Source organism: Falco peregrinus, chromosome 4, assembly GCF_023634155.1.
Source record: "Falco peregrinus isolate bFalPer1 chromosome 4, bFalPer1.pri, whole genome shotgun sequence".
Lineage (NCBI taxonomy): Eukaryota > Metazoa > Chordata > Aves > Falconiformes > Falconidae > Falco > Falco peregrinus.
The window spans coordinates 117,210,636-117,226,139 of NC_073724.1; the positions used below are offsets into that span (position 1 = coordinate 117,210,636).

Sequence of the window (15,504 nt, forward strand, 5' to 3'; positions counted from 1 at the left end):
GTTAAATTGTGTAACTGACACAGTTTTATGGCTTTCCCTAAACTCAGTCTATGATTAAATATATTCTCAGCCTTCTTGTTGACTTAACTATTTAAAGTTCTAGGGCAAAACAACAAACTTCATTGGGAGCTGTATATCCATCATAAAATTACTCTAAAATGTTATCTATCCAGGCTGGTTATATTTTTCATGCTTTATCACAACTTGGTGTGAGCTTTCACAACTTCTGTGCATGAAACCAAACTACTTTTCTAGCCGTCTGGGAGGGGATCAATGCATATGTCATTAGAGCATATGGAACCAAGGCTATCTTACCCTTTTGTGTTTGATTTAGGATATATGGCATGCCAGCCTTCATACCTTTTAGAAGTGCCTGCACATAAATGAGCACAGTATGGAATAATTCAAATCATGAACCTTAAAAATATTTTACTTGTGTTTTAGATCATCCTCCAAATCTTCAAAATCATTCAAGACTTAGAACTCCACCACCTCCAATATCACATGCTCACACCCCAAATCAACATCACGCGGCCTCCATCAATTCCCTAAACAGAGGGAACTTCACTCCACGTAGCAACCCCAGCCCAGCTCCTACAGATCACTCTCTCTCTGGAGAACAACCAGCCAGTACTCAAGAGCCAGCCCATGCTCAGGACAACTGGTTACTTAACAGTAACATCCCACTGGAGACTAGGTAGGTCATTTTCTTTAATACTTTACAATGTTGTGACTGTGTGTGCTAAGGTTGTTATGGAAAATAGAGACATCTATACTGCTAGCCATTCAGTTTGTGAACTAGTGTTTGGCTTATGTATTTTGAGTTGTACTTATTATAATACCTTGTGTCTTTTTATTTGGACTAGGAGAAGAGGAAATTGCTCTTCTTTCATAAACTAAGAATATTGTCTTTAACAGCTACTCATAAGATTATTTTCCTCATTTGAAGTTGGAATCAGGATCATACATTAAATTGTTCTTGGTTTTCTTTTTTTTATATTTTCCTTTAATGTCTTTTCTTCCTATGTGGTAGGATAAATCAATATCCTATTTAAGAAACTGCAATCCATCAATATATTGAAAAGATTTAGCCTTCTAGTTGTGCCTCATCAAGCAGATACTTCTGTAGTACATCATTCAGGAAAGGTTGATCTTGTTTTACCTAATGAGGTCAGCTGCTGCATTTTACTGTCCTACAACATTGCTCTAGCAAGCATGAAATGTTGGATAGCATGGCATCAGTCAGTTAATAGTGTTTCCATTTAGCTCTTAAATTCTTTCCTACCTATGCAACACATGAAGGGTGTGACAAGAGTGCACTGAGTTGTTCTAGTTCATAGATTTCTTTGGGTTCTGAGTAGGTTCTCAAAAAGGGAGCTGTCATACTCCCTCAGCCTCAGGCCTCCCATTTGATGGTGACTGCATCTACTTCTTGCTGTCCCACTTGAAGCTCAGTTTTGGCATTCTCCAGAGATTTTGCTTCACCGTTTCCTTTGCTGCTGAGAAACCACTGGAGATGCTGGATTTATGAGCCCCCACACATGGTATCTTTTTCAGTCTACAGTGAAGTCTTCCAGGCCTAACATGGTGCACTTACTTAGCTGCCTTTTTTGCCTTGTTTCTCTTACGTTCTCAAGCCAACAAGAAAAATTTTAGACAGTTAAAAAAGATATACTAACTGAAAACAGAGCCAGGGGCCAAATTTGTCACAGCACAACTTGTGGGAATCTCATCAGTGGTAGCTTTGTCTGTATCCTGGGATAAAATGTACCCAGTTTTTCCAGCTTCTGCTAAGAAAATGTTTTTTAAAAATGAGCGCATTTGTTGATCTTGAGAAGAAGATCTGTGTGCTGGCCCTCTGAAACTTCCAAAACAGACCTCAATATTACATTTTATGGCATTTAAGGATAATTAATTTCTCTGTGACTGCTTGATTAAAAAGACCCAACTAAGAAGCTAGATCCAAAAGATTAAGACAAAATTGTAAGCAAGTGCTGCAAGTGTGACTTGGCAACAGTTTCAGTAATTATATTGTGTTACTAATTCTTGAGCATATATACCCAAGCATTGGGTATAGTATTTAAGTAATACTTAAATAACACATTTTATGTGTTATTTAAAAAAACCCCAAACAACAAAACAACCCATAAAAAAAAATACTTAGGCCACTCTCCTGAAGTCCTTTAGTGAATAATCCTCTACAGTTCTGGAGGAAGCCCTGTGCCTTTTTCTAAACCAAGTTATGAATTCTTCAGAAAAAAGATAATATACTGGTTTAATAGTGCCAAGACATCCTCACATCTGACTGGAGTCTCTCAGAACCCACCTTGCAATTGAGAAGGACCGTCCTTGCTGCTGGATCAGTGGAGGAATGTCAGAGATAAAAGTTCTTAGCTGAAAACATCCTGCCCCCATTTGTCCAGTTCTGGTGGCAATCAGGGAGGGAAATGAAGAGACAACCCTACCACAGCTTAATAAATGCAGGAGTTCACAGACAGAACAGTTATCTGGCTAGTCCTGCAATGTTCCTGTTAAACTGCAAATGAGTACATCCTTACTGTCCTCATTTCTTCTCCACAAAATCATTTTTCAAGATCTGAAGCAGTCTGCTCTTTCTGCCTATCGCGTTTATCATATTATTGCTGTTAACCAGACTGGAAGCTGGAGGTCTACCTGCATGAAGAGATCTTTCTGCATCATTTGATGATTTCACTTGCATCACAAATCAGTCACATTTGTAATTGATCCTCAGTTTAGCCATTTTATTAATTAGGTAAAAAATAGGTTGTTTCAAGACTGATGTGGCTTTTGACACACTCATTGGAATGGCATAAATTTGCCAGTGTCCTTTCAGAGAATGAACATGTTGGACAAGAGTATGTAATTTTATGCCAAACAGCAAATGAGCACATTTACGGAGCACAACTGACAGACTTTTGTTCCTCCGCTAAACAACATTAAGAAAATAAAATGGTGTCATAATGCAAAGAGGCTGTGCTGCACAGACAGTCAGTAAATCTGTGACAAATCTTCACTCTGATAGTCTGTTCTTCTGACATGGAGAGGCCTTCCATTTCCTTTGTGGGAATGCTGTAGGTGTAAAAGACCAGGCTTGAGAGCTGTTTAGCAAACTTGCATGCCAAATTCCACCTCTCCGATGAAGTTGACCTTCCCCAGTGCAAAGATTTTTAGAACCAAAAAAAGACCTCCACCTAAGAGAATAAAATGCCCAACATGTAAAAGAATAAATCCTGGCCAAGGACATTAATCCAAGAATTAAGGCCTTTGAAGTACAGCAACAGGAGATTATAGTAATCTCATGTCAAAAATGGAATTGTATTTCCATTGAATATCCATTTTTTTTAAAATCCCATATTAGTCAACAGAGAGAGAAAACATGAAGAAAAAGCTATGTCTTTTAAACAGGGATTGTCACAGACTGTGAAACATGCCTACAGCTACAGATTTTAAGCACCCCAGAGTTTAAAGAGGCTCGATTTTGACTTCCGTGGACTCCAGGAAGTGTTCAGAACTGGGAATTTAGGGTGGCTTGTCACTGCCTGGAAATTGCCATACTGTAATGCAAAGGCAAGCAGAGATGTGTAGCACAGGTATAAGCGTATCCTGTGTCTGAGAACTTTGTATGTTGCAAGAGGAAGAGCCCCTCCTCTTCTCTCCCTCCTTTTCATTAGTTTCCCTTTACTCCCTTTTCTCTGTTTCTCCTTTTTCCGCTTTCTTTTCCTGTCTGCTCCCTTTTTTGTTGCTTTAAAAGCAATATATTATCAAGGTTGTGATGAGAAGATCTTTGCTCAGCAGTCACTCCTGACAGGTAAGTCAGTTACCCCCATATTTATTCCTCACTCTTCCTTCTTCTGTGACCTCCTTTCTGTTCCCTTGCATTTACCCTTGTGGGAGTAAATAAATGCCAACTAGATGGAGGTTTAGTTGACAAACCAACAGCTTTCAGGAGACATCCATTCCCGGGGAATTTCATGCGGTAATCATGTAAAGATTCTGCCACCACAACTCATAATGAGAAGGGAGACAGTTTTTTAATGAAACAGCTATTCACAGGTAACCTCTGAGGGAGCAGGCTCTGTCCAGCCTTCAGTGAGGAGGACAGTCATGCATTAGTCACCTCGGTGACCCAGCGACCTCTCTGTTACAAATGCATACATTATAAGATTATGTAACCCTCCCCTCTTCTGTTTTATTGACAATCCACAACTGAAATTCATGGAACCAATTTGACATGGATTTTAACTACTGATGAACTTTTATTGATTGGTGTGTTGCTAGATGCCTTGCCTCTTACCCATTAAATGCTCAGTGCATGCACATATGTTGCTTCTTTTTGCATTGAATTCAACATCCAGCCTTTCCTGCATTCCCAGGGAATGTGAGGAAGCCACAAACACTTGGGGATGGATTGATGTCTCAAGTGCTATGGCACACAGCTCATGCATGTCGGTTCACTTCACTCCAAAGCTATGAATAGGAGTCATTTACTTTCATTCAGATCAAGGGGTAGATCTGTTCTGTCAAAGCAGCCCAGAGGCCTCCAAAATCAGTGAGTTGAGCTGAAGAAGTGCTGGCATTAGCAGCAGGGAGAGGAAGAAGTAGAAACGAAGCTTAAGATTGAGGACATTTTAGAAGAGACGGTATCAAGGTTTGCATAATGTGACGTGGTTGGTTTCTCTTGGTAAGACATGTTACCTGGATCCAGTGTCTTTGACAGAGGACTTCTCGTTTGAGTTCACATCATGTCACTTATATCCTGTAAGCACTTAATCCTGCATAAGTGACAAAGTGTCACAGTGCTGTTATGTTCCTTTCGCTACTTTTGCCCAAGGAATTTATTCGCATGCAGGCTTAGATTCAGTTTGGATGCTGAAAACAGACATGGGCAAAATCAGGACTGTTTCTCGTTTTAAAAAAGGTGGGAAGAATATTCTTTTGTCAGGCCTTGAGAAACAATCCTAAAGGTGAGAAAGACACAGTGTGTTCCCAGCTGTGTCTCTGACTTAATTCTTTATGTTCCTGCTATTCTCCTCAAAAAGTACAAAACAGTTTAGCATATATAGGTCAAAATGTGACTCATCAAACTGCATGCTGGGGAGGCCAGATATTGCAAAATGCCACTATTGTGTGTGAAGTCAAAGCCAGGCTTTTTCACGTGCAGGCCCTAAGTATCTTGCCTATTGCCTGTATTATCCAGGTTATAACCAATACTCTGGTATTGGAATTTGGGTTACAGCATAACCTTTCTCCAGCTTCTGTCTGCTTGTCACTGGAGACTTATTTGGAATACTCACACTGAGCAAAACTTGCATTTTGAAACTTGTAAATAGCAAGTTGTTGCTCCACAAAGGAAAACAAATGAATCGGTAACTAAAAAGTTCACAAATGCAAAACTGAAACTTAAGCAAAGGAGTGGCAGATTTTCACTGGAGATCCATGAGGACATTAGATGGAAGTGTGCTGCCAAGGTATTTGCCACAGTGGGATATAGATACTGCACTACGCCTTTTCAGAGCGACAACACAGATGCAGGAGTATAATGAGGTTACAGCTGTGCTGGACTGGGATCTAGTCTTCTGAATCAAGCCATTCAGAAGGTTTCATGTGTCAGTTGCAATAAATAACATGAAATGAAGAGAGACATCAACTTTTTTTTATACATGCACATGGGCGTGTGTGCTTGTATGTGTGTATATGCATATATATAGTGTATATATAGAGAAGTGAGCATTCTTAAAAGCTATATATGTATATGTGTAGCATCTTATACATATAAATATATGGTCCATCATTCTAATTCCACGCATAACTGCACTATAACCATTGTGGTTTATAAGATCACACTTCATATATGCATGACTCACTGGCTTCATTCATGTTTCCATATGTATGTAGAAACATAGCAAAGCAGACATTCCTAGAGACATTGCAGGACAACCTCATTGAGATGGACATTCTCACCTCCTCCCGACATGACGGTGCTTACAATGATGGGTATGTGACACTTATGTGGTCTTCCTGTTTACTGTAGTCATTATGATCCTTGCATGAAAGCATTTGGTCATATTAGTGATGTTTAAGGGCAACACCATTGCTGGCCTCTTCCAGGATGGCTTTAAACAAATGAGGTTCTGGGGCTTGGAGCGCTGTGTCCTGTACCTATTAATTCAGATTCATTAATATGCTAGTGCGCCACAGCATGCCATTTGCTTTTTTTCCCTTGTTGTTTTGAAAGTCATTTCATTAGTAAGAAGTACCTACAGCAATTTTGAGTCCCATATAAACGAAGATTAATTTAAGTTTCATAAAAACCTTAAACCGTTATTGTGCTGGCAGCCTTATACTTCATTGTTGAACTATTATTTTCCACATACCGTGTCTTAAAAATGTCTGCTAGCAGTGTAAGCCAAGGCTTTGATTGTGACGTAACCACCTATTCTGGCATCTTTATTTAACTTTTGATCACTTAACTTTTAAGTTATAAGCAGCTTTTAACTTGACACTTAGTGCCAAAACCGTTGACCTTGTGTTGGCACTTTCTAATTTGGTAGCCATCATTAACTGAAGATCTAATTGGTGTACTTGAACACTGCAGGTACCTCTTTGCTCAGAACAGATACATCTGTGTCTAAGTAAATACTTTACAAAACACAGAATAGTATCTGCTCTTTGTGAAAATTACTGTTTCGATGTAGAGCATTAGTAGAAATAACGAATCTTTCTCTAATGCTCTGCAGTCATGCTTAGTCTAGTACCAATAAAACCATGGCTGTAATACTACAAATACCTGTTTGGGAGAATTATGTGTTACTTTATATTGTACATATCAGTGGCTTTTGTGCATGATGGTCTTTCTGCATGTGACATTTCCCCCTGTAACTGCACAAATGACTTCAAGGGGAAAATAGAGTCACATCTTCATCTGATGTAATCCACTGGCTTGACTGAATCCCATGGATCCATGCTGATTGCATTTATGCTGGCTGCAAATCTGGCCCCATAAACCATGGCAGAAGGTGCAGACTGCACTGGGGCTGTTTCTCAGTCCTCACAAGCTGCATTTTTCTTTTACATCAGCATGGTGATAGACAAGTCAGATCTGTTTCCCAAGTTTCATTCCCAAAATCTGAATGCCTTATACTTCATGATGTCCCACCGAAATTAGTTTTTTCATTTAGGATTCCCATGGAGAGAACTCCCATTGGGACATTTCATGTCAGGAACTCATGGACTGCAGTGGGTTCCTTGTGTGCTGACTTTCATGAGTCTCACACAAGGTCCTCATAGGCTGGCTCTCGGGCTGCGTTTGTAGTAATGGGCAAAATACAGTGCCTCCCAATGTGTCACTGGACAGGAAATGCTGTTGCCTTTGACAGTGATTCACACTTTTTAAAGGTAGGCATCAAACTAAGGTGCTCTGGACTGCTTCCTGGAAGCAGTGCCTTTCCCCACTAGTGAGACACAGGACTTGATATTTGGGCTTTGATGCTTTTAGCCATGCCATTGTTCGATGGTTAAATTTGCAGGGTGGGGACAGTGTGAATATTCCCCTCTGTGACAATTTGGGTGCTATGGAATGGCTTAAGCTCTCTTTCCCCATCTCCATTCACCGATGCCATACAAAAAACGCTCTCATGCAGTGATCAATGAATTGGTAAACACCCTCCCCTCTTTAATCTGACCTACGCTCCTCTTCAGTCTCCGTAGGGCATTTCTGTGGGAGTGTGAGCAGGCCCCCGGTGCTGCCTGTGCCACCAGTCTGTTGTAGCTGTGCTTGGGGTCTTCATCTCACTCTAACGTCAGCTCTTCCACAGAGGGGACTAATGCCCTTGAAGAGTTCTCTGTGGCATTGTTGGCACTGTGATTTTTTGTTTCGTTTTGTTTTCCTTTACTCTGTGTGACTTGCCTTTGATTTTTATTCTTCTCTTTTGTGCATGCCATCCATGTTCGTAGCCAGCATTGTGTGGAGCTGCTTTCCTCGTTCCAGCAGCAGTCGCCATCCTCCCGTCCGTCTCCCTCGGCTTCAGTTTGTGTGAGGAGTCACTTGCTGTTGGTCTTTCTTCCCTCAGGCACTTCCTCTTCAAACCTGGAGGCACTTCTCCCCTTTTTTGTACGACATCGCCGGGATATCCCTTGACGTCCAGCACTGTGTACTCACCTCCCCCTAGGCCCCTTCCCAGAAGTACCTTCTCTAGGCCTGCCTTTAACCTGAAGAAACCCTATAAGTACTGTAACTGGAAATGCGCTGCTCTGAGTGCCATTGTCATCTCGGTCACGCTGGTGATCCTGCTGGCGTATTTCATAGGTAAGCTTATTTCTGTGGGGTTTTTTTCTGCTTTTCTTTCATTTGTCTATAAACCCACCCGTAATGGTAATGTTTGGGAAGCAGAGGGTCAAGATTATGGTACAAATAAGGCCTCTGTTGACTTAAGTGTGGTTGCAGTGCTGTGGTAGGGAGTCTAACACATGTCATAGAGCTAGAAGACCTTAGTAGAACACGAGTCATACATTGTGCTCCCTTCAGTGGCGTGGATTGTTTATGTTCTGAAGAAGAAAGTATACCTGGAGTGAGATAAACTCACCAGTTTTTTTCAAAGCAGCCCACTAAAACCGGCATTGAAGTCTGTATTCCAGTCACAGTCACATCCAGGTCTGTGCGAGTTTTCTGCCATTGACTTTGATGGGACAACATCAGAACTAAGATCCTGATACATAAAAATACAGGTTTATTCTGTCTTTTTGTGGTACATCCGCCATTTAACCAACTATATTGAAGACCACAGGGTGACTGGGAGGGTGGAGAAAGACTGGGTTTAGAACATGGTCCAACAGGTCCTTTTTTGAGTAGGAGGAGTTGGGGAAATTTGCTACTTGGGTGTAGAAGTGGATTTTTCTTGAGCTGTGCATGATCTGAATTTCTTTGGTTTATAAATGTTGTCCCTGTTCATTGCAAAGAAGCATTCTCAGTGTTTGTTGCAAAAGTAATTGAACTGTTAGAAGTGAAAATTGTGTTTTTCAGCCTGTAAATTTGGGGTGTTACCATTACTTTTTCTTCAGTTAGATTTGATATTTGTGTTATAAATGTCTGTCAAAGGTCCAGTCCTAGACTTCTGTTTTAAACTGTCAGTGGTGCAAACTCTAGTTGTCAGACACTTAACAGATGTGATCATGGGTAAAAAAAGCCCATTTCTCATGGCACAAATGAGCTTTTTTGATTTGGCTGTGACTTCCTGTACACTAATGATCTATAAAAGGTTGTGGTTAGAATTACAAATCTTAGCCTGGATCGAAAGATTTTTTGCTTTCATTTCACATGAGTATAATTAGCACTACCACAAAGGACTGCTTTTGCTGTGTTCCTTTTATGTACGCTTCTTTAATGACTGATACTTTTCCACTTCTGCCTTGCATCATACTCTGGTCACTTTTATGTCTCCTGTAAGAGGAGCAGGAATGATTAATTAACCAACATTAAATCAGCAGCAGTTTGATGAAATATGCAGTCAATTTTCATCATTTGCTATGTACATTTGGACTCGCCTTTCTCATTTGTCTGGTATTCTCCTTATGCCCTGAACATGGTTCCTTTGGACATTATCTCAGTGTGGCAGAGGAGTATTGTTATAACTCAGAATAGCAGTGCCTGTTAATTCTGACGGAGGAGGTCTGTGCCGTTTGATAGATGGAGAAGAGTTTGGTTTGCCACTTTGTGTTCTCCAACTCAAACCCCTTTGTTTCAGGGTTCTGGAAAGATCGGGCTCCTGTTTTAAAATCACAGTTAATGAACTGAAGAGACAGGTCCATTGAGTGTTCTCCCATCCTTTTTTCTCCATTCAGATGAGTTCTGTGGCATTTGCCAGGCTCCAATGGATGGCTGGCAAGGTGCCAGAAATGCTGATCAGGTTGAACTGCTGTAATTATGGGTCATAATTACTAATTTCTAAAGGAACTATCAATTATTAAAAATCAAATTCGATGGTTCAGTTCAGCATAAACATACTTAGCAAAGATTGTCTGTACCAGACCCAGTGTTCTAATCAACAAGCAAAGAGGCAGATATTTAATTAGATTTTGATGAAAAAATGTGTTTAATTTCAAGTATAATCAATTATTAATTACTGTAATGAGTGACTCTGGCAGGGTTTACTAATTAACTCATTTAAAAATTATGAATAACCTTTTCATTTGTAATTATTTTCTACATCCTGTCAAGTTGCAGATGAGAATTGTATCACCTAAACCAAAAGAAAAAAAATTAATCAGGGAGTCAAAATATTTGTACTTTTACTAAGTTAAGCTGAGACATTTTGAATTCTATAAAAATTACACAGTTCTTAACAGGAATTGGTTCATTCTTTTAAATAACCTGGTCTGTTATTAAAACAAATCACCATTTTTCCTCCAGTTTTTGTTTTTTTTCCCTCCCTATATTTGCATAGTTGCGTTTTCTTACAGATACCTTTCCTCATGTAAGCAGTGTCTTGCTCTTTTTGATGCCATGGGGACTATTTGAGTGGTAAGATATAACTTAATCATGAGTAAGAAGGTCTAATCTATAGAACAGCTCATGAGTGTTGGGAACTTGGCTATATTCCATCTGCTCTTGTTAGTTAAAACAACCATAGAAATTATCTTTTTAATGACCATTTTCATTTTCCAATGCAAACTGAGGTCACTGGAAAGACTCCCATTTAAGTGAATGGACTTTGGATTGGGTCCCATGGCAGTGGCTTGGCATTTACTCTATTTTTTTATGCACTGGTCGGTTAATGGAAATACTTCAGAGTAATGCCTAGGGATTCAGGATGCTCTTCACAGCATCAGGCAACTCAGAGTCCTCTGAATAAATATTAAAAACAACCCATTGCTGGCCTTACCTTCCTGTACAAGTGTGTGGAGCTAGCGACATCAAAAGATACATGAGGGAGTCCTGCTATTGGCAATACTTTTTGTGTGACAGATGCTCAGACACAGCTGTGATGGGCAACCATCTGAGGCAGGCAGAGCCACCTGGAAACTGCGAAGCATTGGGTCATGTCTGAAGTTCTTTGCTGAAGCTAGTTATTTTTGAAATTCATCTGAAGCACTTGCTAAATCATTTGTTTAAGGCTGAAAGGCAGAGTTTCCATTATTTTATGAAAGTCTTTATGGCATTTAATAGTCTGAGGTTCATTTATCTTGCTGGGCTTTTTCAAAGGAGAGGAGAAGTAGCATAAATAGAAGTCCATGGAAGCCGAACAGCTGGTATCATGTGTCAACACTGTGATCACGCTGAAGGTTTTACAGGGCTGAGTCACTGGTCTGGAGAGATAATGACAAACAAAATATAACAGGGTATATTAAACACCAGAAGCTGGTTTTCATTTGAATTAACCAGCTTTTGATTGACTTGTTGCCACCTTTTCAAATATTCAGAGACACACACTAAGGCAGTGGCAACAATGCACGTCAAAGTTTTGTGCACACACAGCTTATGCAAATCTTGTGAGCTCTGCAGAAGCTTGTCTTCTGGGGTGAGAACACCAAAGAGAAAAGCAGTGGCAGATCAGGGCTGTAACATTAAAATGGCAGGAACCACTGAAATGAAAGGCCTCTCAAAGCAGCTTGTAACTGACCTGCAAATTTGCTGTTCCAGGAGGCTGTGAAGAGACACCACTTTAAATTCCCCATTTTAGGACTATCCATTCAATTGACAGCTAAACAAGGAAAATTTTTATGGCTTTTGCTGGGATGTGAAGGGGTCTGTATGCCACGGAGCTCTGCCTGAGACAGCTGATTTATGGCAAGATTCTTATGGCATAGATAATACCACGAGGTGTGTTGATGTCCAGATGCTTTGCCAGCAGAGTTTCTGTACCTGGTAGAGACCAGACCTGTCAGCATGGACTGTAAAGAATCTCTGACATTGCTCCACTGCCTGGGAGGAAAATTTCTGAGTTTAGAAACAGAAAAGACCTGTTTGATTGTCCTGATCTCCATGCCCAGCAGCTGTTTGGCTAGATCTGTGGAACAGTTTCTAAATGAATTAGTGATGGAGAATAGTTTCTTTCTTCTGAAACAGAAGGTATTATCCTCTGCCTGATGTAGATTCCAGACTAGATGGAAGTACAATTTGATGTAGTTAGGCACTTGCCATTTTCCTATACTTAAGCATGTGCTGCAGTTGTATTGCATCAACAGCAGGAAAGACGAGCATTTGATTTAGATTAAAGTTAGGGCTGGAAAACATATTATGAAGCCTAGACTGGAGTCAAAACTCTCTCTACTTCTCAGCTCTGCATTTGTTTGAACTCCATACAGATGCAGCTTCACTTAAAAGAACAGTGTTGGTTGCTACAGGCAAAATGCTTTGACAGTAAAACTGTGTTACAACTATGATTTGTTTATAAAGTGTCTTTCTTTTTATTGTCTAGGCATCACCCTGAAAGCTAACTTCAGCTCAGTTTGTCCACGATTCTTTGATGCTCTGTAATAAACCCAATTGAAAGCAGCTCTCCAAAGCTTTTAGCTAACTAACTAGTCAGCTAGGGGCATCTAGTATACCAATTACCATGGTGTTTACATGCCACTTGAGATCAATAGGAAAAGTTGCTAACGGTTAGTTATTAAACTTGAGCTATGTCTATTAATCCTACATTTATACCTTGATATTAAGGTTCTTATTCAAGTTAAAATATAAACCAATTTATTACCCTGCCAACAAGTTCCTTTCATTTTCTGTTTCAATATTTCTTTTCTGATCCCAGATTAAGTTCTGTTTTGCTACTGTTGCCATTTGTTCTTTTGATTTACAAGGATATTTTTGTGCTTTTTTATTTCCATCTTATCTTAGATAATATGCAGAAACGGGAGTGAAACAATCTGTTCTAGAAAAGCCTTTATGTTATGAAGTCAATCTGTTACCTAAAGAGGAGTTTCGAGGTCCTTTCTTGGTTCTTTCACCTCTTCACAAAATTACTGCACACAGTTCACTCAGTAACTTTGAGTCTCATTTACTTGATTTTACGCTTAATCTATAAAACTGTCAGATCCAGTCTGAAAGGTGCTATAGTATTATCATTAATGTATTTTACGTACTACAGATGTGTGTGAAACATAACATTTCAGGATACTGGTATAGAGGGGCCATCATCATGACCCAGTACTACCATTTTTATCTTGTATAACAGAACCTGAATATGTCTTTTTTTTTCTGTGAAAGCTGGCTCTTACTGTACCAAATGCATGGACAGTCCCTCTCCCTAAGTCATTCGGTTTAAGTGACATCTAGCTCGCTCTTTCATACCCAGTGACATTTGGGGAATACAGGCCTTATTCTTCTCATGCACATGCTCCTCTTAAACTGCAGCAACTCCATTTACTGTAGCACTGGTTTAAATGCAGTCACAGTTGATAGCATTGGTCCCAGTGTCTGCAACAAGAGCTGGACCAACCCTGGAAATGTCTGCTTGTATTTTAATATATTCCAAATACTGCAGATTGACCTGACTAAAGACAGAAAATACATCAAGACAGATGCTGACCCTTCCATCCAGGTTTGAATGATCTTCTTGTCTTTTTTGTTCTTGAGCTCTGAATTTTGCCCTTGTAAATTATCTCAGGAAAGCTAAGACACGCAAATAGTCTCAGCCCCACTGAGAGATGCCATCAATGTGAGCTTCCAACTGATCGTTCAAAAGTGCATGGAGTTGCAGGAAACTTTTTGCATTGTTTGTTCCATAGCAGAGAGATGGGAAGATCACAGGGCTTTATGTTAGCCTTAATCACACTTCACTCTTGTTAAGGAACAAGCGAGGGCAGCTGCTGTGTGTAAAGTTTACAAGAGGCTGGTTGAGCAGCACCAAGCTCCGGAAAGCTGCCTGTGGGAATCTGGCAACAGAAACTTTCCCTGGTCAAATCTACAATGGAAGAGTGAATCACTCAAATGCCTCAGCCCCAGTCACATTACTGACATCCCCCCATCTTTCTCTCCATGTGCACACACACACAGTGTTGTATAAAACACAGATACATCCCCAAAGTACAGCTCAGTGTAGCTACATTAAGGAATATTACATATGCATTTTGCCCAACGTGACCAAGAAAAAGCAGTTGGTTGTTAGTGCAGTACCTGTACACAAGATAGTAATCATCAGAGAAGTGAGAAAGATGCAAAATTAAAACCAGGGTGAGCTATATTCAGTCTTGTATTTCCCCATTTCATTGTCCTTCATTGCAGCCTTAGGTGCATGGTGGTGTGAATTATAACTCAGATGTTGCTTTCCATTTCCCGCGAAGTCATAAAGAGCTGTTTGTATTATTAGAAGATTGCATGCATTTTTTTTAATTATTATTTTTTTAAATTTGGATTTGCACGTTTGGATAGCAGCTACTGCTAGCTTTATAGTTTAGAGTAAAGGAAGTACAAGTGGTTTAATTGCAGCTTTAAAATAAAGGTGATAAAGGTACAAGATCTCACTTTAAGGCTATTTTTGTGAAGATCAATTCAGTCAGGTGGGTGTTAAAAAACTCACCGTAGAAACTCCATTAAAAAACATTCACTGTTTCGACCTAAATACAATCTGTAACCTGGCACTAAAAGTGTGGGGACAGGAGAAATATCCAATGATGCATATGCTATTGGAAGAGAGACACTGCCAGAAAATGTTACTGGAGGAGAACAGTAGAAGATAATATAAACCAAATAATTTGTTAGAGTTGTCCAATCTTAAGAAATTGTCCAAACTGAGAAGTATTAACATTTTGGTATTGCATTTGATGGCAACATGTATTGAACTCGGTGGCAAAATTTCTGCTTTGCAAAGCAGTTAACACTGCATCAGAGTTTACACAGATAAAAAGCCTGGTCAAGTACTGCATCTGCTAGAACTAATTCAGTGTTTATTGGAAGCAGGAAGAAGCAGCAAGTTTCCCATAGTCTTATTTTTAAAAATTCATTTCTGAATTTTCAATGTTAAAAGTCATAAACACTATCACATCATCAAATCATACAATCATTTAGGTTGGAAAAGACCTTTGAGATCAAGTCCAAACGTTAACCCAGTATTGCCAAGTCAACCACTAAACCACTTTGCTAACCACCACATCTACGTGTTTTTAACAACCTCCAGGGATGGTGACTCCACCACCTCCCTGGGCAGCCTGTTCCAGTGCTTGACAACTCTTTCAGTGAAGAGGTTTTTCCTAATATCCAGCCTAAACCTCCCCCTCTCAGGACACTGAAGGCTAGTAAACTCCAGTGGCTTTACCATTTTCACATAGGTGAGTCATAGACCTACTTTTCCCAACTTACACATGCAAGGATCTCATTAGCCCTTTTCGGCTATAAAAATCACATTAGGATATTGTTATACAGCATCTTCTTGTGCTTACTCTGAAAGTCACTTTGCTAGGGTCCCATTTCATGGGCACAACTTGTGATCCATTATCCTAAGTGTATTGGCTGGCCTTTGACACATTTTGTTTGAACCTTAAGCGCGTTTT

General features: G+C 39.8%; 1 protein-coding gene across 6 annotated transcripts in view; it reads left to right on the forward strand.

Annotated features, from left to right (window-relative positions):
• TENM4 (teneurin transmembrane protein 4) overlaps window positions 1-15,504 on the forward strand; it is a 352,231-nt gene that overhangs the window by 137,505 nt on the left and 199,222 nt on the right. For all 6 annotated transcript variants that reach the window (XM_027781531.2, XM_055802888.1, XM_055802889.1 and 3 more), the window contains 3 exons: window positions 445-697; window positions 5,917-6,015; window positions 8,091-8,326. In XM_027781531.2, coding sequence (XP_027637332.1) covers window positions 445-697; window positions 5,917-6,015; window positions 8,091-8,326 — 588 coding nt within the window. The remainder of the gene's footprint in view (window positions 1-444; window positions 698-5,916; window positions 6,016-8,090; window positions 8,327-15,504) is intronic.